Raw genomic sequence first — 22,360 nt, 5'->3', positions numbered from 1 at the left:
AGACTTGTCTCCTTTCACTACTATTAGAGGCAAGTTCTGAAATTGATCTTTATATTTCACCGGTACGGTGATACTACCTACCACAGGAATTTTCTCTCCCGAGTAGCCTCACAGCTCTATCTTGGATTTCTCCAGTTGGAAATCACGCAATTTGTCGCGGTACAGTGACTCCAGTACTACACTCACGGTGCACCCGTGTCAATTTCCTTTGGTATCTTGAATCCCGCAACATCTATGTGGATTTTGATGCTTTCCGAATCGCTGTCCGTTAACCTCATGCTCCTGATGACGTGTACGTGTAACTCTAACATCTCATCGTCCCGTGGTTGTTCTTCCATGCTATGTAGTCTCTTTGGATTTCTACTCACAGCTTTGAACGCTGGACTCATAGCTTTAAAAGCTGGTTTACCCTTCAGTCGGCATGCCTTCGCAAGATGCCAGTCTTTCTGCAGAAGAAACACTCTGCCTTCACGTATGGACAACTTTGAGCAATGTGTTGTCCCAGGCACCTATAGCACGACTTCGACGCTCTGTTAGAATTTCCAGATTCTGAGACTTTGGGCCCCCACCATCTTTTACTTTGAACCTGCAGGTGATTTACCTTGGTTGACTGACAACCGTAATTATTATTTAATTCGCGGGAATATTGTTCGGCCATGCCCATCGACCTCGCTGTCTGACAAGCAATCTCAAAAGTCAAGTCATCCGTCATCAGTAACTTCCTTCTGATCGCATCATTTTTCACCCCACAAACAAAATGATCCCGTAATGCTCAGTTTTGAAAGTTTCCAAAATGACAGTGCATCGATAGCTTTTTTAATGCTATGATGTAATCACTGATACTTTCCTCAGTTTTTTGATTCCAAATCCCGAAACGATAGCATTCAGCAATTTCTAACGGTTTGGGGTTATAGTGCTGCTCCAGCTTCGTTAAAATCTTTTTAAGGGTGCAGGACATTCTGAAAAGGGAGGGAGAACAGCCAGTTGTCGTGGTGCACATTGGTACCAACGACATAGGTAAAAAAAGTGGATGAGGTCCAATGAAACGAATTTAAGGAGCTAGGAGCTAAATTAAAAAGTAGGACCTCAAAAGTAGTAATCTCAGGATTGCTACCAGTGCCACGTGCTAGTCAGAGTAGGAATCGCAGGATAGCGCAGATGAATACGTGGCTTGAGCAGTGACGCAGCAGGGAGGGATTCAAATTCCTGGGGCATTGAAACCGGTTCTGGGGTAGGTGGGACCAGTACAAACCGGACGGTCTGCACCTGGGCAGGACCGGAACCAATGTCCTAGGGGGAGTGTTTGCTAGTGCTGTTGGGGAGGAGTTAAACTAATATGGCAGGGGGATGGGAACCAATGCAGGGAGACAGAGGGAGACAAAAAGGAGGCAAAAGCAAAAGACAGAAAGGAGATGAGGAAAAGTGGAGGGCAGAGAAACCCAAGGCAAAGAACAAAAAGGGCTACTGTACAGCAAAATTCTAAAAGGACAAAGGGTGTTAAAAAAACAAGCCTGAAGGCTTTGTGTCTTAATGCAAGGAGTATCCGCAATAAGGTGGATGAATTAACTGTGCAAATAGATGTTAACAAATATGATGTGATTGGGATTACGGAGACGTGGCTCCAGGATGATCAGGGCTGGGAACTCAACATCCAGGGGTATTCAACATTCAGGAAGGATAGAATAAAAGGAAAAGGAGGTGGGGTAGCATTGCTGGTTAAAGAGGAGATTAATGCAATAGTTAGGAAGGACATTAGCTTGGATGATGTGGAATCTATATGGGTAGAGCTGCAGAACACCAAAGGGCAAAAAACGTTAGTGGGAGTTGTGTACAGACCTCCAAACAGTAGTAGTGATGTTGGGGAGGGTATCAAACAGGAAATTAGGGGTGCATGCAATAAGGGTGCAGCAGTTATAATGGGTGACTTTAATATGCACATAGATTGGGCGAGCCAAACTGGAAGTAATACGGTGGAGGAGGATTTCCTGGAGTGCATAAGGGATGGTTTTCTAGACCAATATGTCGAGGAACCAACTAGGGGGGAGGCCATCTTAGACTGGGTGTTGTGTAATGAGAGAGGATTAATTAGCAATCTCATTGTGTGAGGCCCCTTGGGGAAGAGTGACCATAATATGGTGGAATTCTGCATTAGGATGGAGAAGGAAACAGTTAATTCAGAGACCATGGTCCAGAACTTAAAGAAGGGTAACTTTGAAGGTATGAGGCGTGAATTGGCTAGGATAGATTGGCGAATGATACTTAAGGGGTTGACTGTGGATGGGCAATGGCAGACATTTAGAGACCGCATGGATGAACTACAACAATTGTACATTCCTGTCTGGCGTAAAAATAAAAAAGGGAAGGTGGCTCAACCGTGGCTATCAAGGGAAATCAGGGATAGTATTAAAGCCAAGGAAGTGGCATATAAATTGACCAGAAATAGCAGTGAACCCGGGGACTGGGAGAAATTTAGAACTCAGCAGAGGAGGACAAAGGGTTTGATTAGGGCAGGGAAAATGGAGTACGAGAAGAAGCTTGCAGGGAACATTAAGGCGGATTGCAAAAGTTTCTATAGGTATGTAAAGAGAAAAAGGTTAGTAAAGACAAACATAGGTCCCCTGCAGTCAGAATCAGGGGAAGTCATAACTGGGAACAAAGAAATGGCAGACCAATTGAACAAGTACTTTGGTTCGGTATTCACGAAGGAGGACACCAACAACCTTCCGGATATAAAAGGGGTCAGAGGGTCTAGTAAGGAGGAGGAACTGAGGGAAATCTTTATTAGTCGGGAAATTGTGTTGGGGAAATTGATGGGATTGAAGGCCGATAAATCCCCAGGGCCTGATGGACTGCATCCCAGAGTACTTAAGGAGGTGGCCTTGGAAATAGTGGATGCATTGACAGTCATTTTCCAACATTCCATTGACTCTGGATCAGCTCCTATTGAGTGGAGAGTAGCCAATGTAACCCCACTTTTTAAAAAAGGAGGGAGAGAGAAAACAGGGAATTATAGACCGGTCAGCCTGACCTCAGTAGTGGGTAAAATGATGGAATCAATTATTAAGGATGTCATAGCAGTGCATTTGGAAAATGGTGACATGATAGGTCCAAGTCAGCATGGATTTGTGAAAGGGAAATCATGCTTGACAAACCTTCTGGAATTTTTTGAGGATGTTTCCAGTAAAGTGGACAAGGGAGAACCAGTTGATGTGGTATATTTGGACTTTCAGAAGGCTTTCGACAAGGTCCCACACAAGAGATTAATGTGCAAAGTTAAAGCACATGGGATTGGGGGTAGTGTGCTGACGTGGATTGAGAACTGGTTGTCAGACAGGAAGCAAAGAGTAGGAGTAAATGGGTACTTTTCAGAATGGCAGGCAGTGACTAGTGGGGTACCGCAAGGTTCTGTGCTGGGGCCCCAGCTGTTTACATTGTACATTAATGATTTAGACGAGGGGATTAAATGTAGTATCTCCAAATTTGCGGATGACACTAAGTTGGGTGGCAGCGTGAGCTGCGAGGAGGATGCTATGAGGCTGCAGAGTGACTTGGATAGGTTAGGTGAGTGGGCAAATGCATGGCAGATGAAGTATAATGTGGATAAATGTGAGGTTATCCACTTTGGTGGTAAAAACAGAGAGACAGACTATTATCTGAATGGTGACAGATTAGGAAAATGGGAGGTGCAACGAGACCTGGGTGTCATGGTACATCAGTCATTGAAGGTTGGCATGCAGGTACAGCAGGCGGTTAAGAAAGCAAATGGCATGTTGGCCTTCATAGCGAGGGGATTTGAGTACAGGGGCAGGGAGGTGTTGCTACAGTTGTACAGGGCCTTGGTGAGGCCACACCTGGAGTATTGTGTACAGTTTTGGTCTCCTAACTTGAGGAAGGACATTCTTGCTATTGAGGGAGTGCAGCGAAGATTCACCAGACTGATTCCCGGGATGGTGGGACTGACCTATCAAGAAAGACTGGATCAACTGGGCTTTTATTCACTGGAGTTCAGAAGAATGAGAGGGGACCTCATAGAAATGTTTAAAATTCTGACGGGTTTCGACAGGTTAGATGCAGGAAGAATGTTCCCAATGTTGGGGAAGTCCAGAACCAGGGGTCACAGTCTAAGGATAAGGGGTAAGCCATTTAGGACCGAGATGAGGAGAAACTTCTTCACCCAGAGAGTGGTGAACCTGTTGAATTCTCTACCACAGAAAGTAGTTGAGGCCAATTCACTAAATATATTCAAAAGGGAGTTCGATGAAGTCCTTACTACTCGGGGGATCAAGGGGTATGGCGAGAAAGCAGGAATGGGGTACTGAGGTGCATGTTCAGCCATGGACTCATTGAATGGCGGTGCAGGCTGGAAGGGCTGAATGGCCTACTCCTGCACCTATTTTCTATGTTTCTATGTTTCTATGTCCTTTGGCTCGTCAGGCACAAGCAGATTTACCAGAGTTTCATACAATGCCGGACCTGTCTCTGATAAGAAGATCGCTCTCTTATGTTCCAACACAGCCCGGTTCTGGACTGCATTGTCTGGAACTTCGAATGTGTTATTTGCAGTGAAATACATTTCTAACTGATCCACATACACTTTAAAACATTCCTGGTCGTGTCTATATTCCCCCAAATGTCCAATTACACCTGCCATTTTAATTTCTAGCTGTTCACACCGTGTGCTCGGATTTTGTAGCTTTTTTCCAAAGACAGAAACTTTCAAAGTCTCTCTGTCGGCTGGCTGAATCTTTTCCCAACAAAATTTAAGCTTTAAATCATCCAAAAAATCCCATCTCATCGCCAAATATGACATATCCATAGAGTACAGCACACACAGCTCCTAACATGGCAGGCAGCTCTCTCGGAAGCCTCCGGAATCTGCCTGGTTCTGTTTATTATTCACTCTGCAGTTGCAGTACACAATACGTCCACATCCACAGTGTGGCGCTACAAACATTACAAGCTTACAGACATTACAGCCCCTGTGCTCGCTGATCTACATTGGGTCCTGATTAAGCATCGCTTCTATTTTAAAATTCTCATCCTTGTTTTCAAATCCCTCCATAGCCTTGCCCCTCCCTATCTCTGTAGCCTCCTACAACCTTCCGAGATCTCTGCGCTCCTTTCTGGCATTTTGCCCATCCCCGATTTTCATCGCTCCACCATTGGCAGCCGTGCTTTCAGCTACCAAAGCCCAAAGCTCTGAAATTTCCTCCTTAAACCATTCCACTTCTCAACCTCTCTTTCCTCCTTTAAGAGGCTCTTAAGACACTAAGCTGGGTGGCGGTGTGAGCTGTGAGGAGGACCCTAAGAGGCTGCAGGGTGACTTGGACAGGTTAGATGAGTGGGCAAATGCATGGCATATGCAGTACAATATGGATAAATGTGAGGTTATCCACTTTGGTGGCAAAAACACGAAGGCAGAATATTATCTGAATGGCGGCAGATTGGGAAAAGGAGAGGTGGAACATGACTTGGGCGTCATGGTACATCAATCATTGAAAGTTGGCATGCAGGTACAGCAGGCAGTGAAGAAGGCAAATGGTATGTTGACCTTCATAGCTAATGGTTTTGAATATAGGAGCAGGGACGTCTTATTGCAGTTGTACAGGGCCTTGGTGAGGCCTCACCTGGAATATTGTGTTCAGTTTTGGTCTCCTAATCTGAGGAAGGACGTTCTTGCTATTGAGGGAGTGCAGCGAAGGTTCACCAGACTGATTCCCGGCTTGGCAGGACTGACATATGAGGAGAGACTGGATCGACTGGGCCTGTATTCACTGGAGTTTAGAAGGATGAGAGGGGATCTCATAGAAACATATAAAATTCTGACGGGACTGGACAGGTTAGATGCAGGAAGAATGTTCCCAATGCTGGGGATGTCCAGAGCCAGGGACACAGTCTAAGGATAAGGGGTAAGCCATTTAAGACTGAGATGAGGAGAAACGTCTTCACTCAGAGAGTTGTTAACCTGTGGAATTCTCTACTGTAGAGAGTTGTTAAGATGCCAGTTCATTGGATCTATTCAAGAGGGAGTTAGATATGGCCCTTACGGCTAAAGGGATCAAGGGGTATGGAGAGAAAGCAGGAAAGGGGTACCGAGATGAATGATCAGCCATGATCCTATTGAATGGTGGTGCAGGCTCGAAGGGCCGAATGGCCTGCTCCTGCACCTATTTTTTATGTTGCTATGTTTAAACCTACTACTTTAACCAAGCTTTTGGTCATCTGCCCTAACATTTTTATATGGCTCAGTGTCAATCTTTGATAACGTTCCTGAGAAGCATCTTGGAATGTTTTGCTACAGTAAAGGAGCTATATAAATGCAGTTGGTGGTAGTTGTTGAGCACATAATCTCGGCTGACACTCCAGTGCAGTACTGAGGGAATGCTACACTGTTGGAGTTGCCATCTTTTGGATAAGACGTTAAACCACAGTCCCATCTGCCCAGTGAGAGATGGTGGGCTACATTTCTTTGCATTAGTTTGAAGCTAGTCCCGTACAGCAACTGCACTCATTTGTATGATCATTTCTTTTTACTTTGTCTAATAACAGACATGTAGATTTTCAAGTAAGTGCACTGGTACAGTTTGCTGTTTACTTTTTATGTAGTGACAGTTAAGGAACGCCTCGATTTCAAAATTCTCATCCTTGTTTACAAATCCCTCCATGTCCTCACTCTCCCTATCTCTGTAATCTCCTTCAGCTTCACAACTCCCGCCCCACGAGATGTCTGCGCTCCCCAAATTCTGCCCTCTTGAGCATCCCTGATTATAACTGCTCAACCATCGGTGGCCGTGCCTTCAGCTGCCTGGGCCCTAAGCTCTGGAATCCCCTCCCTAAACCTCTCCGCCTCTAACTCTCTTTTCTCCTTTAAGACGTTCCTTAAAACATACTCTTTAAACAAGCTTTTCGTCACCTGCTGTAATTTCTTCTTCTTCACGTCACATGTATTTGTTTTGTCTGAAAACAGTCCTGTGAAGCTCCTTGCGACGTTTTATTATGTTAAAGAGGCTATACAAATACAAGTTGTTGTTTGTTGTTGAAAAATAATTGAAGTGAAAGAAGGCTCGAGGCCCAACTATCCCTCAAGTTTGACTTTGAGAGAGTCCCGTGGGGTTGTGGAGGGTTTGTATTGTTAGGAGCTGAGTGTGAAGTGAAGTTACATTTTTGGGTTGAGCCTGATTTTTGGTGGGCACCATTTATTAGGGTGCAAGAAATTAGGGATGCGTGCAGTAAAGGTACAGCAGTTATCATGGGCGACTTTAACCGATATATAGATTGGGCTAACCAAACTGGTAGCAATACGGTGGAGGAGGATTTCCTGGAGTGTATTAGGGATGGTTTTCTAGACTAATATGTCGAGGAACCAACCAGAGGGCTGGCCATCCTCGACTGGGTGATGTGTAATGAGAAAGGACTAATTAACAATCTTGATGTGCGAGGCCCCTTGGGGAAGAGTGACCATAATATGGTAAAATTATTTATTAAGGTGGAGAGTGATATAATTAATTCAGAGACTTGTGTCCTGAACTTAAGGAAAGGTAACTTCGATGGTATGAGACGTGAATTGGCTAGAATAGACTGGCAAATGATATTTAAAGGGTTGATAGTGGATAGGCAATGGCAAACATTTAAAGATCACATGGTGAACTTCAACAATTGTATATCGCTGTCTGGAATAAAAAATAAAACAGGAAAGGTGGCTCAACTGTGGCTAATAAGGGAAATAAAGGATAGTGTTAAATCCAAGGAAGAGGCATATAGATTGGCCAGAAAAAGCAGAAAACCTGAGGACTGGGAGAAATTTAAAATTCAGCAGAGGAGGACAAAGGGGTTAATTAGGAGGGGGAAAATAGAGTATGAGAGGAAGCTTCCTGGCAACATAAAAACTGACTGCAAAAGCTTCTATAGATATGTGACGAGTAAAAGATTAGTGAAGACAAACATAGTTCCCTTGCAGTCAGTGAATTTATAATGGGGAACAAAGAAATGGCAGACCAATTGAATAAATACTTTGGTTCTGTCTTCACGAATACTAGGGGACTGGGGGTCTAGCGAGAAGGAGGAACTGAAGGAAATCCTTATTAGTCAGGAAATTGTGTTAGGGAAATTGATGCCGATACTCTGCATCCCAGAGTGCTTAAGGAAGTGGCCCTTGAAATAGTGGATGCATTGGTGATCATTTTCCAACAGTCTATCGACTCTGGATCAGTTCCTATGGACTGGAGGGTAGCTAATATAACACCACTTTTTAAAAAAAGAAAGAGAAAACGGGAAATTATCGACCGGCTAGCCTGACATTAGTCGTGAGGAAAATGTTGGAATCAATTATTAAAGATGAAATAGCAGCGCATTTGGAAAGCAGTGACAGGATCAGTCCAATTCAGTATGGATTTATGAAAGGGAAATCATGCTTGACAAATCTTCTGGAATTTTTTGAGGATGTAACTAGTAGAGTGGACAAGGGAGAACCAGTGGATGTGGTGTATTTGGACTTTCAAAAGGCTTTTGACAAGATCCCACACAAGAGGTTGGTGTGCAAAATTAAAGCACATGGTATTGCGGGTAATGTACTGACGTGGATAGAGAACTGGTTGGCAGACAGGAAGCAGAGAGTCGGGATAAACGGGTCCTTTTCAGAATGGCAGGCAGTGACTAGTGGGTTGCCGCAGGGCTCAGTGCTGGGACCACAGCTATTTACAATATACATCAATGATTTAAATGAAGGAATTGAGTGTAATATCTCCAAGTTTGCAGATGACACCAAGCTGGGTGGCGGTGTGAACTGTGCGGTGGATGCTAAGAGGCTGCAGGTGACTTGGACAGGTTAGGTGAGTGGGCAGATGCATGGCAGGTGTAGTATATTGTGAATAAATCTGAGGTTATCCACTTTGGTGGCAAAAACATGAAGGCAGAATATTATCTGAATGGCGCCAGATTAGGAAAAGGAGAGGTGCAATGAGACCTGGGTGTCATGGTACATTAGTCATTGAAGTTTGGCATGCAGGTACAGCAGACGGTAAAGAAGGCAAATGGCATGTTGGCCTTCATAGCTAGGGAATTTGAGCAGTTTTACAGGGCCTTGGTGAGGTCTCACCTGGAATATTGTGTTCAGTTTTGGTCTCCTAATCTGAGGAAGGACGTTCTTGCTGTTGAGGGGGTGCAGCGAAATTTCACCAGACTGATTCCCGGGATGGCAGGACTGACATATGAGGAGAGACTGGATCGACTGGGACTGTATTCACTGGAGCTTAGAAGAATGAGAGGGGATCTCATAGAAACATATAAAATTCTGACGGGACTGGACAGGTATTGACTCCACCCACTGCTCCAACTCCAAAACGCAGAGCTCGAGCAGTTGAAGTTGGAGACACCTTCTGCACATGTGGTTGTCTAGGCTGCGCGAAGCGTCCAGGACTTCCCACATGCCGCAGGATGTGCACTCCAGGGACTGAGCTGCACTGCCATCGTCTACCAATGTCTACTTTAGCTATTCTCTTCCGTTTTACATACCTGTAGAAGCTCCTACTGTCTGTTTTTATATTGTTTACTAGTTTACTCTCATAATCTATCGTCTCTCTCTTTATTATTTTTTTAGTCATCCTTTGTTAGGTTTCTAAAAATTTCCCAATCCTCTGGCCTTCCACTATTCTTCGCAACATTGTATGCCTTTGTTTTCAATTTGATACCATCCTTACTTCCTTAGTTAGTCAAGGATGGTTGATCTTTATCTTAGATTCTTTCTCACTGGAATATATCTTTGCTGAGAGTTATGAAATATCTCCTTAAATGTTTGCCACTGCTCATCTACCATCTGACCCTTTAATCTATTTCCCAGTCCACTTTACCCAACTCTGCCTACATAACTTTGTAATTGTCTTTATTTAGGTTCAGGACACTGGTTTGAGACCTAGCTTTCTCACCCTCAAACTGAATTTGGAATTCTACCATGTTATGATCACTCTTACCAAGAGGATCCTTTACTATGAGATCATTCATTAATCCAGTCTCATTACACATTACCAGATCTAAAAAGTCTGCTCCCTGGTTGTTCTAAGAAACCATCTGAATACACTCTATGTACTCTTCCTCAAGGCTTTGTTTGCCATTTTTATTTGTCCAATCAATATGAAGATAAAAATTGCGCATGATTATTGCTGTACCTATTTTACAAGCCTCCATTATTTCTTGATTTATACTCTGTCCTACAGTGTACTGTTAGGGGGTCCATAGACTACTCCTACCAGTGACTTCTTTCCTTTATTCTTAGCTCCACCCAAACTGATTCTACATCTTGATCTTCTGAGCCAATATCATTTCTCACTACTGCACTGATCTAATCCTTTATTAATAGAGCTACCCCACCTCCTTTTCCTTTCTGCCTATCCTTCCTAATGGCAAACACCCCTGAATATTCAGTTCCCAGCCTTGATCACCTTGCAACCACATCTCTGTAATGACTATCAGATCATAGCCATTTATTTCTACTTGTGCTATCAACTCAACTATCTTGTTACAAATGCTGCATGCATTCAGATAAAGAGCTTTCAATTTTGTCTTTTCACCATTTTTCACTACTCTGACCCCACTTTCTGATGCACTCTTATGTTTATACGCTCTGCCCCTTCCTATCACACTCGGGTACTCATTACCCCTATCGCACTATTGTCTTCTCTCTGTTTTGACTTTTTAAATTTCCACTCTCCTGATCTCTCCCCCCCGCCCCACCCCCCCCCAATATTTAGTTTACAGCCCTATCTATAGCCCTTGTTATTCGATTCGCCAAGACACTGGTCCCAGCCTGGTTCAAGTGAAGCCCGTCCTAATGGAAAAGCTCCCTCTTACCCCAGTACTGCTGCCAGTGTCCCACAAACCAAAACCCATTTCTTCCACACCAGTCTTTGAGCCACGTGTTTAACTCTCTGATCTTATTTACCCTATGCAAATTTGCTCGTGGCTCAGGTAGTAATCCAGAGATTATTACCTTTGTGGTTCTGGTTTTTAATTTAGCCCCTAGCTGCTCATACTTCTTCATCAGAATCTCTTTCTTTGTTCTACCTATGTCATTGGTATCTATGTGGACCATGACAACTGGATCTTTCCCCTCCCACTCCAAGTTCCTCTCCAGCCCCGAGGAAATGTCCTTAACCCTGGCACCGGGCAGGCAACACAGCTTTCGGGACTCACGCTCTCGGGTGCAGAGAACAGTATTTATCCCCCTAAAGATTCTGCCTCCTACCACTATAAAGTTTCTTTTTACTCCCCCAACTTGAATGGCCCCCTGTACCATGGTGCTGTGGTCAGTTTGCTCATCCTCCCCGCAGTCCCTGCTCTCGTCCACACAGGGAGTACGAATCTTGTACCTGTTGGACAAGAGCAAGGGCTGAGGCTCCTCTATCACTGAATTCTGGGTTCCATACCTGTCTCACTCGCAGTCACACCCACCTGTCCCTGACCACTGACCAAATTTGAATTACTTAACCTAAGGGGTGCTACTGTCCCCTGGAATGCAGCATCCAGCTAACTCTCCCCCTCCCTGATGTGTCGCAGTGTTTGAAACTCGGACTCCAGCTCATTGACTCCGAGCCAAAGTTCCTCGAGCTGCAGAAACTTACTGCCGATGTGGTTGCCGTGGATCACACTGGTGTCCACCAGCATCCCCCCCCCCCCCCAGCCCACTGCTGCAACTGCAAAACATCGCCTGCCCTGCCATCTCTAATGTATTTTATTTAATTACTTAGGTTGTCAAGTTTCAAAATATCAAATTATGTGTGTATAGTTTTTAATCTGTAGCATAGCTCTTAAATTAAACCAATGCAGTGTTTTACTCTATTGAGTTGGGGTCGAGCTGGGATGGATTGAACTTTCGATCAGTTGATGTGATTGGGTTGGGTTAGATTCATCTTGCTGGTTTGAGTTTTCATTCCTACTGTTGCTGTGGTCCATCTGCAGGTTCTATCACCCTCGCAAGTTTTCCAAGTGCAGTGTTATGGAATACAAGGAGTTTCTACAAAGAGGCGGAGGAGCTTGTCTCTTCAATAGACCAACAAAGGTAAGAGTTCCTTATTCAGAAGGACCAAGTTCAGTCAGTTGCCACTAGCATTTTTCATCAGTCCTCATGAGTTATTTAAACGCAACCATCCAAGTTCACTCAAGATACGAGGACCAGACACATATTTTCCTAATCCCTTACTAACCAGTCTGCACAGGAAACACGAAAAAGCCATCTGATAACTGACCCCTCTTGAGCCTCCAAGCTCCCTCTATCACAATCTTTCTTTGTCACACTCTATTTTATTATTACTGTTATGGTCTGTGCTCCTCTGAATTTCCATCTCTTGTTCCTCTAAACTTAAGTACTAGGACCAATTTTTTAGGGGGCATATCAGAGCTACCTGCCCCGATTCACGTGCCAAGAGGCAACCAGCCACTCCGCTGGGAGGATATCAAAGCCCTTCCTGGCCCCAAGACGGAAGAGGCCCAAAAGAAATCTTCAGCTCCAATGGGAGCCAGTAATGATTAAATTAGGCCGACGGATATGTACTTTTGGCAAGTTCCAGGGCCCCTGCTCTCAGCTGGTAAATATTCTGCTGAAGCCTTTTACGAGTATTGAGGCTGAATTCACATAGCTGCCCAGGAATTCCCCGAGATGTGCCCACAAGATGTGGATGGAAGATCTGCCCATGCCCCTCTCATCAGTCATAAATGGCAGAACAAAAAACATGAGTGGAGTCCCAGTGGAACTGGGTCCCATTCCATATTCCTACCTGTTGCCAGGCAATCTGCCCCAGTTCCACCCAGGCCCAAATCAGAATTACAGGCCCAATGTTGCTGTTCTTGCCTCTGAGTGACAATTGCTCTCTCTATCTCTGTTCCTTTATAGCTGTTTGAGACCACAGAGTGTGGAAATGGATATGTGGAATCTGGGGAAGAATGTGACTGTGGATTACGAGTGGTAAGCTTAGAGTGTTACGATGTTTTTTTTTCTGCTTGCCCTGTACCACTGCTGCCATATTTCCTCCTTGGATTGAGAGCGAATGAATTGGCCAGGCCTTTGACTGACTTGTCATTGATCAGCCATCACAACAGTTAAGAGGTAGAGGTATCTTTCAACTTCCCCGCCTGGGCAGTAACCTGGCAGAGAATCACACGCTCTTTATAGAACACACCCGATTTCCATTTTTGGATACTGCCCAGAAAGGAAGGTAAAATGTCCTCTCATTGTACACCATTATTGTCCTTTGTACACACTCTCATTGTACACCATTACTGTCCTTTGTACACACTCTCATTGTACACCATTATTGTCCTTTGTACATGTAATATATTTATGCTTGGGGTCACCTGACACCAGAGGGCGCCACTGTCAGATGTCATGCAGGCAATACAGGAAGTCGGATCTTGTTCTTATCCGAAGTGGGAATAAAAAAGATCGGGTAAACACCCGAGGCAGTTTATAATATCAGGACTCTTGTGTTATTACATTGGCGACGAGGTAAACTAAGAACTTTCCTATTTATAATGGGCACTATTGGAATTCTGCATCAATTCATGGATGGCGAGGATTGGGCGGATTTTGTCGACCGCCTGGATTAATATTTTGTTGCCAACAAAATGGAGGGGGAAGCTGATGCAGTCCGTCGCAGGGCGGTTCTCCTCACCGGCTATGGTCAGAAGGTTTACGGCATCATGAAGAACCTTCTCTCGCCTTTACGTCCAACTGCCAAGTCTTACGAGGAATTGTGTGATTTGGTGCGCGACCATCTAAAGCCGAAGGAAGGGATCATCATCTCACGGTATCGCTTCTACATGCATGGACCGTGCTGAGGGCCAGGATTCATCGCCGGCCTACGACGTCTTGCTGAGCCGAGAAAGTTCGGCTGGAAGACATGTTAAGAGACTTTTTGGTGATGGGCATCAACCATGATGTGATTCTTCGAAAGTTATTGGCTAAAGAGAAACTGGATTTGAAAAAGGCCATCGCGATTGCTCAAGCATGTATGATGACTGATGAGAACTTGAGGCAGATATCATCCACGGCAGGCTTGTCAGATACTGTAAACAAGATTGTGTCGTCTTTTGGCAAAGCTGCTCATGGCATGGGCCACGTCACTTGTTTACGTGAAGCCTGTAGCTGCTCAGAGCCTGACAACTGGTGCGAAGCTAAGTTCACCCTGTTGGCGTTGTGGCGGAAATCATCGGCCTCATCAGTGTTGGTTTAAACAATACTCCTGTAATAGCTGCTCGAAAGTGGGACATCTCCAGAAAATGTGCCCACAACTGAGCAAGTGTGCTGCTGCTGCTCATCATATTGTTGATGGTGACCAGTCCAGTGCTGACTTTGATACACAACCTGAGGAGGAAGTGTATAGTTTGTATTTGTTCTCGTCAGTGAGCCAGCCGATAACTGTTAATGTGAAGCTGAATGGCGTGCCTGTATCAATGGAGCTGGACACGGGTGCAAGTCAATCGATCATGAGCCAAGTGACATTTGACAAGCTGTGGGATGCTGAGGCTGTGAAGTCTAAGCTGAGTCCAGTCAAGTCCAAGTTGTGTACTTATACGAAGGAACCCATACCTGTGATTGGCAATGCAGTAGTCAAGGTGTCGTATGATGGCGTGATCCAAGATCTACCATTATGGATCGTCCCAGATAATGGTCCAACGCTGTTCGGTTGGAATTGGCTCGAGAACATCAAGCTGAACTGGAGTGATGTCAAAGCGTTGTCCTCGGTGGACGACACTTCTTGTGCTCAAGTGTTGAAGAAGTTTCCTTCTTTGTTTGAGCCTGACATTGGCAATTTTACTGGAGCCAAGGTGCAGATTCACCTGGATTCTGATGCAAGGCCTGTCTATCACAAAGCTCGGTCTGTCCCTTATATGATGAGGGAGAAGATTGAGATTGAGCTTGACAGACTCCAACATGAAGGGGTCATATCACCTGTTGAGTTCAATGAGTGGGCCAGTCCTATTGTTCCTGTGTTGAAGAGTGCTGGCACTGTCAGGATTTGCAGAGACTACAAGGTTACGATTAACCAATTCTCGAAACAGGTTCAGTACCCGTTACCGAAGGCTGATGACCTATTCGACATACTAGCTGGTGGAAAGTCATTTACAAAGCTAGATCTGATGTCGGCATACTTGACACAGGAGCTTGTCGATAATTCGAAGAAACTGACCTGCATCAACACCCATAAAGGACACTTTGTCTACAACAGGTGTCCTTTCGGAATTCATTTGGCTGCAGCTATATTCCAGAGGAATATGGAGAGTCCACTGAAGTCCGTTCCTAGAACTTACATGTTCCAAGATGACATTCTGGTCGCAGGTTGCGACACCACTGAACATCTGAACAATCTTGAGGAAGTTCTACAACGTCTGGACAAAGTGGTACTTGGGCTGAAACGTCTGAAGTGTGCCTTCATGGCACCTGAAGATGAATTCCTTGGTAGGAAGATTTCTGCTGATGGAATCAGGTCTACTGATTCAAAAGCCAAGGCCATCAAAAATACACCCAAGCCTCAGAATGTGACAGAGTTGCATTCGTTCCTTGGGTTACTCAACTACTTTGGTAATTTCTTACCGAGATTGAGCACTTTATTACAGCCACTGCATTTGCTACTCAGAAAAGGTAACAATTGGGTCTGGGGTATGTCTCAAGATGGAGCCTTTGAGAAAGCTAAGAGTCTGTTCTGTTCAAACAAGTTCCTTGTTCAATAACTAAGTGTCTTGTATTATTGTGATGCTTCATCATATGGTGTTAGTACGGCAAACGAGCCAAAGGTGGGCAGTGGAAATGTTACAAGGACACCCTCAAAGCCTCCCTGGTAAAGTGCGACATCACCACTGACACCTGGGAGACCCTGGCCGAAGACCGGCCTAGGTGGAGAAAATGCATCCGGGAGGGCGTTGAGCTCTTCGAATCTCAACGCCGCGAGCGTGAAGAGGTCAGGCACGGGCAGTGGAAGGAGCGTGCGGCAAATCAGTCCCACCACCCCTTCCCCCGACTAATGTCTGTCCCACCTGTGACAGGGTCTGTCGCTCTCACATTGGATTGTTTAGCCACCAAAGGACTCACTTTAGGAGTGGAAACAAGTCTTCCTCGAATCCGAGGGACTGCCTATGATGATGGTTGGTTGTATACTCCAACAAGCCATTGAGTCAGGTAAGCTACAACCTGTTGCGTATGTTTCGAGAAGTTTATCAAAAGCGGAAAGAGCTTACAGCATGGTAGACAAAGAAGCTTTGGCCTGTGTGTATGGTGTAACAAAGATGCATCAATTCCTGTTTGGTCTCCATTTTGAATTCGAAATGGATCACAAGCCACTCATTTCATTGTTTTCTGAAAACAAAGGTATTACTACCAATGCAGCATCCCGTATTCAGAGGTGGGCGTTGACATTGTCTGGCTATAATTACATTTTTCATCATAGACCTGGTACTGAGAATTGTGCCGATGCACTGAGTCGTTTGTCTTTGCCCACACCTGATATGAAGACGCCTCAACCTGCAGATCTACTGTTAGTAATGGATGCTTTTCAGAGTGATGACACTCCTGTCACTGCTCAACAAGTTAGGATCTGGACCAGCCATGACCCTATTTTGTCGGTCGTGAAACATTATGTCCTCAGTGGTGATTGGTCTGAAATACCTACGGAGATGTGTGAAGAGACCAAACCTTACACCCCTCGCAAGGATGAGCTGTCCATTCAGTTAGATTGTTACTGTGGGGCAATCATGTCATCATGCCTAAGAAAGGTAGAGAAAGATGTATACGTGACCTGCATAGCACTCATCCCGGTATTGTTATGATGAAAGCCATTGCTAGATCTCATGTATGGTGGCCTGGAATTGACTCTGATCTGGAATCATGTGTGCATCAGTGCAATACTTTCATGCAGCTAAGTAAAGTATCAGCGGAATCTCCGTTGAGTCTTTGGTTGTGGCCATCTAAACAATGGTTGAGGATCCACATCGATTTTGTGGAAAGATGTTTTTTTGTTGTGGTGGATGCATATTCAAAGTGGATAGAATATATTATTACATCATCCAGTGCATCTACAGCCACCATTGAGAGCCTACGTGTAATGTTTGCTACTCATGGTTTACCTGACATTGTTGTGAGCGACAACAGATCTTGTTTCACAAGTCTTGAGTTTCAGGAGTTCATCAAACTCAATGGTATTAGACATGTGAGGTCAGCTCCATTCAAACCTGCTTGTAATGATCAAGCAGAGCATGCTGTTCAAACTATCAAACAAAGTATGAAACGTGTAACTCAGGGTTCACTGCAGACTCATTTGTCATGTATATTGCTCAGTTATAGGACAAGACCTCATACTATTACTGGTGTTTCCCCTGCTGAACTACTGATGAAGAGAAATCTCAAGACCAAGCTTTCACTTGTTCATCCTGATTTGAATGATCGTGTTGAAAACAGACGTCAAAGTCAGCAATTGTATCATGATCGTACAGCTGTGTCACGAGATATCTCTGTCAATGATCCAGTGTTTGTACTGAACTATGGTCGAGGTCCAAAATGGATTGCTGGTACTGTTACAGCCAAGGAGGGTAACAGAGTGTTCATTGTCGTGCTCAAGGATGGCCAAACATACAGAAAACATGTTGACCAGGTAAAACTGCAGCACACAGATAAACTGAAACCGTTTGAGGAAAATCCAGTCAGTGATCCACCAGCTATTGTTCATTCACCAGAGGCCTCTGTTGTCATTCCTGAACCCGGACCTTCAGTCTCTGATGTTATTACCACTCCCACCAGAACTGTTACTCAACCTCCGTCACAACTGACTTAGAATGTTCACCGAGAACTAATGTTGAACTGAGACGATCAACTTGTGAGCGGAAAACCCAGATTGTCTTGTATTGTAAAGTGTCTAGACTAAGATCTTGAAAGGGGATGTTGTAATATATTTATTCTTGGGGTCACCTGACACCAGAGGGCGCCACTGTCGGATTTCATGCAGGCAATGCAGAAAGTCGGATCTTGTACTTATCCGAAGTGGGAATAAAAGAGATCGGGTACACACACCCGAGGCAGTTTATAATAACAGGACTCTTGTGTTATTACATTACACAGGGCTGCTCCCTTCATAATTGGCGATTGCTTGTGCAGTACATTTCAGTGATCAGATGCTACCTGAATTATTACTGAGTGCAAACTCCTTTGCGTGTAGGCCGTAGAGTTGGATATGAAGATCCTTCATGCCCATATTGGTGTCAGCCTGACACCTTGCACTTAAAGGGAATCTGTCCAGCTGATACCTCATGTCCACAGAGAAAGGTTTTTTTTTATACATTCACGCGATGTAGGCATCACTGGCAAGGCCAGCATTTATTACCCATCTCTAGTTGCCCTTGAAAAGGTGGTGGTGAGCCACTGCCTTGAACCGCTGCAGCCCCTGTGGTGAAGGTACTTCAACAGTGCTGTTGGGGAGGAAGTTCCAGGATTTTGACCCAGTGACAATGGAGGAACATCGATATATTTCCAAGTCAGGATGTTATGTAACTTGGAGGGAACTTGGAGGTGGTGGTATTCCCATGCACCTGCTGCCTTTGTCCATCTTAGTTTGGGAGGTAAAGATGTTGCCCGTTGCAAATATAAATTCTGTCTCTTAGTTAATACAAGTGTGCACTGCAGAATGCCTGATGTGGCAGATGTTTCTGGGAGGGTCTTGGAAGGATCCAGTAGCCATGAAACCCACATGCTGTGGTAATCTTTGCTTCTACGGAATGAGTTGTCCTTCTAGCACACTTCACTCGACAGTCATGTAACAGTCTGGATAATGATCGGGAGTGGGAAGCCTGACTGATTCCTCTCCCTTGCACTAAGGCAAGTTGTAGTAACCTGACTACTGCTCCAGCAAAGGACGGCTAACTCTGTGAAAATCTGGCGTTAGAACCATGACTTTCTAGGTTGGCAAGACTCAGGGGCCGAAATTGCCCTCCGTTCCAAACGGGGCACACCTACCTTTTCGATTGGGCAGTATTCGCGTGGTTTTGCCTCCTTTCTCTCTCCGCTAGTGTTGGGGCGGTGAAGTGTAGCTGCGGCGGGGCAGAAGTCATGGATGAGCAGACGGATGCCCGTGCTCTGATGAGCGCGACGCTTATGACGTCAGCGTGATGCGGACGTGCCGCGGACGCATCACAACGTCCCTCTCCTTCAGTTAAAGGGGAGGGCCACTGCGAGCTCTGCAGCCATTTTAGTGGCACTCACTGGCCCAAAAGGGAGGGTTTCGGATGGGCCAGCGGCCTGGTACCCAAGAGGGGTTGCTGGGCTGCCTGATGGCGGCCCAGTCGAACCCGTGGCTGCCATTGTCGGGCCGACTTCGGAGTAGGCCGACAATTAAAATAAAATAGCGGTTGCGGCAGTGCGCACTCCCCTTTAAGGACGGAGGCGCCGCTCAGCCACAAAAAGCTTCCCGCCAGGGAAAGCTGTCGGGGGCACCGAGCGGCAGCCGATCCGCTCCCGCGGGGCAATTTCCCACACGGGGCGGGAAGCGGATCATCGTCGGTCGGTAAAGGATCGGCGCGTGCCCGACGGGGCAGGAAGACGGCCAGAGCAGTCTCTTTGAGGCGGTAACATCTGTTTAAAAAAAACGGGCAATTTCGGCCCCTCAGTATCAAATCACATGGTGCATTTACTTGTTGAGCCATTGAGGACACTCCTATTTATATTTTTTAAATGTGCAATATCTTGTACAAAAAAGAAGTGCATGAATTGTCACGTTAACTGGTTCATGGTTAATCCAGCTAAATAATTGGTATCGTATCCAGGTGACCTGATCGAGATCTTCAAAATTATGAATGGGTTTGATAGGGTAGATGTGGAGAAGATGTTTCCACTTATCGGGAGTCCAAAACTAGGGGGTCATAAATATAAGATAGTCACTAATAAATCCAATAGGGAATTCAGGAGAAACTGCTTTACTCAGAGAGATTAGAATGTGGACCTTGCTACCACAAGGAGTAGTTGAGGCGAATAGCAAGGCTGGGGATGGGAAGTGGGGTAGGAGTGAGGATGCTATAAGTAGCTTCAGTGGTTCAAGGAGCTTCAGTAGAAACCTCTTTACCCAGAGAGTGGTTAGAATGCGGAACTCGCCACCACATGGAGTAGTTGAGGTGAATAGCATAGATACATCTAAAAGACAGCTAGATAAGTACATGAGGGACAAAGGAATAGAAGGATACTCTGAAAGGGTTAGATGAAGAAAGGTAGGAGAAGGCTCATGTGGAGCATAAACACTGGCATAGACCACTGGGGCCAAATGACCTGTTTCTGTGCTGTACATTCTATGCAATTTCAGTTGGAATTCTCAAAAATGTATAAATATAGTGGATGACTCTCCCTTGTTTCTGTCCCCTTCCCCTCCCGCAGGAATGCTTCGGGACCTGTTGTAAGAAGTGCTCCCTTGCCAATGGTGCCCATTGCAGCGATGGACCTTGCTGTAACCACACTTGCCAGGTAACTCATGCCAATAAAATGCAGCTTCACTGTGTGCCTTTCACGACCTCAGGATGTTCCAAACCACTTTACAGCCAATTAAGTGCTTTTTTGATGTGTAGTCACTGCTGTAATGTAGAAAATGTGGGAGCTAACCTGCACACAGCAAGCTCCCACAAACAGCGATGAGATAATGAGCAGATAATCTGTTTTTTTAAAGTTACTTTTTATTATCTTCAAAGGCCAGTAAATAACTCAGCAATGTTCTCTGCTCTTGTACTTAGTTTCTAAAGCGAGGGTATGATTGTCGCGATGCAGTGAATGATTGTGATATAGCAGAGTACTGCACGGGAGACTCTGGTCAGGTACGTATTGTCCATTCGGTAGCGAAGAATGGTGGAGCAGACCACTCCCCTTCCCCACAACCCCCTCCCCCACAACATCTGCCCACATAGTTGGCCTTAGATCCCATCCCAAGATGCAGGGGATCTGCGTGGAATTTGCATGATCGGGGTACCTGCAAGGCCATTTCAGCAGAATCCGGCTTCAATAATGTCCCATTTCCTCTAGGCTCTTCCAGGCCAAAGATTCAAAAAATAAACTCGTCTAGTCCTGCTCCAAAAGGTATTAAATAGCTGTACACTACACTGTGACATTAACACCACTCAGTGGGCAGAGGGAATAACATTCTGCCGGGGTTCCTAAAGAGACCAGCCATTCACTCCTGCCTAATCTATTTTAATCGTGTTAATTGTTAATTATGTGTTTTTTCCAGTGTCCACCCAACCTTCACAAGCAGGATGGATATAACTGTGACCTCAACCAGGTAGATGCACTTTAACCTTCGTTCAGGCTACCATTGCCATATTTTATGGTATAAGATTTATTTCTTGCCCTTAATGGGGCTACAGGCTAAGTAAAGCACGGACCTTTCTTATCTTGCAGGGCCGGTGTTTCGATGGAGAATGCAAAACAAGGGACAACCAGTGCAAACTGATCTGGGGCTCAAGTAAGTGAACCACCTTCACTACTGCCATTATCGGTAACTCGTACAGTCCCCACCGCTTAAAACGTCTGTCTTTAAAACAGGAAGGTGCATATATTGGCCAAAAAGCCTAACCCTAATCCTAACCATTACCCATTTACGTTATCGTCAATTTCAAAGTTGCCATTTGTAGCGTCTTACGTGCTCCGTTTATTTTGGGCTGAAGATGTGCTTACTCTGGTTTGCACTCGTTAAGGTGTACTGAATGCAAGAACAAACATAAATAAGTAAATAACACCTCGATAATGTTCAGTTACCTTTTGTGTACTTAAGTGTACTCCTGTTTAAATGGAGTGGGGTTGCTGTTTGTACTAAACACTGACTGCAGGTTAAATAAAGCTGCAGGTCAGCGTGGAGCTGGAAACAACTGGGCAAAAGGTCGCTACGCAGAAGGAGCATTCTTGTTATCTAGTAGAGCGCTGTAATAGCGCCACCACTTTATACCGGCCATCACGTAGAGCGGGAAAATTGCATTCGCACTAACGTGGCCACTGGAGGCAGTGGGCCTTTACTGCTATATTATTTTGGTTCCTTATGCAATAGGATTGACATAGCATTGGCAGTTTTAATTATATTTACGGTTCTGTTATTTACAATTCTGGGCTTGTTGCTTAGGATAAAATTACATCTATTTATATAGAACCAGAATGAAGCTATAGAAGACATGCTTTATTCTGAGAATGGCCTTGCTTACTTTGCAAGAAGTACTTCTCCCCAAAAGGTCGTTCTAATCCATGCCCCTGGAGATTGTCAACCCTTGTTTGCAATGTAGAGCAACTCTCAACTGTTGGGTTTATGTAGGATATTTTCATATATCCCTATTCCCCATATTTCGAGATATTATTGGATATTGTCAT

The 22,360-nt window shown here is 45.0% G+C and overlaps 1 protein-coding gene across 3 annotated transcripts in view; it reads left to right on the top strand.

Annotated features, from left to right (window-relative positions):
• LOC139260061 (disintegrin and metalloproteinase domain-containing protein 23-like) overlaps positions 1-22,360 on the top strand; it is a 304,045-nt gene that overhangs the window by 213,592 nt on the left and 68,093 nt on the right. For all 3 annotated transcript variants that reach the window (XM_070876183.1, XM_070876182.1, XM_070876184.1), the window contains 6 exons: positions 11,950-12,049; positions 12,881-12,952; positions 20,393-20,479; positions 20,743-20,823; positions 21,234-21,284; positions 21,404-21,467. In XM_070876183.1, the coding sequence (XP_070732284.1) occupies positions 11,950-12,049; positions 12,881-12,952; positions 20,393-20,479; positions 20,743-20,823; positions 21,234-21,284; positions 21,404-21,467 (455 nt within the window). The remainder of the gene's footprint in view (positions 1-11,949; positions 12,050-12,880; positions 12,953-20,392; positions 20,480-20,742; positions 20,824-21,233; positions 21,285-21,403; positions 21,468-22,360) is intronic.

The sequence above is a fragment of the Pristiophorus japonicus genome, chromosome 3 (assembly GCF_044704955.1).
Source record: "Pristiophorus japonicus isolate sPriJap1 chromosome 3, sPriJap1.hap1, whole genome shotgun sequence".
Taxonomy (NCBI): domain Eukaryota; kingdom Metazoa; phylum Chordata; class Chondrichthyes; family Pristiophoridae; genus Pristiophorus; species Pristiophorus japonicus.
Note: the sequence above shows the minus strand (reverse complement) of the source record. Positions and strands in the feature narration are given on the sequence as shown.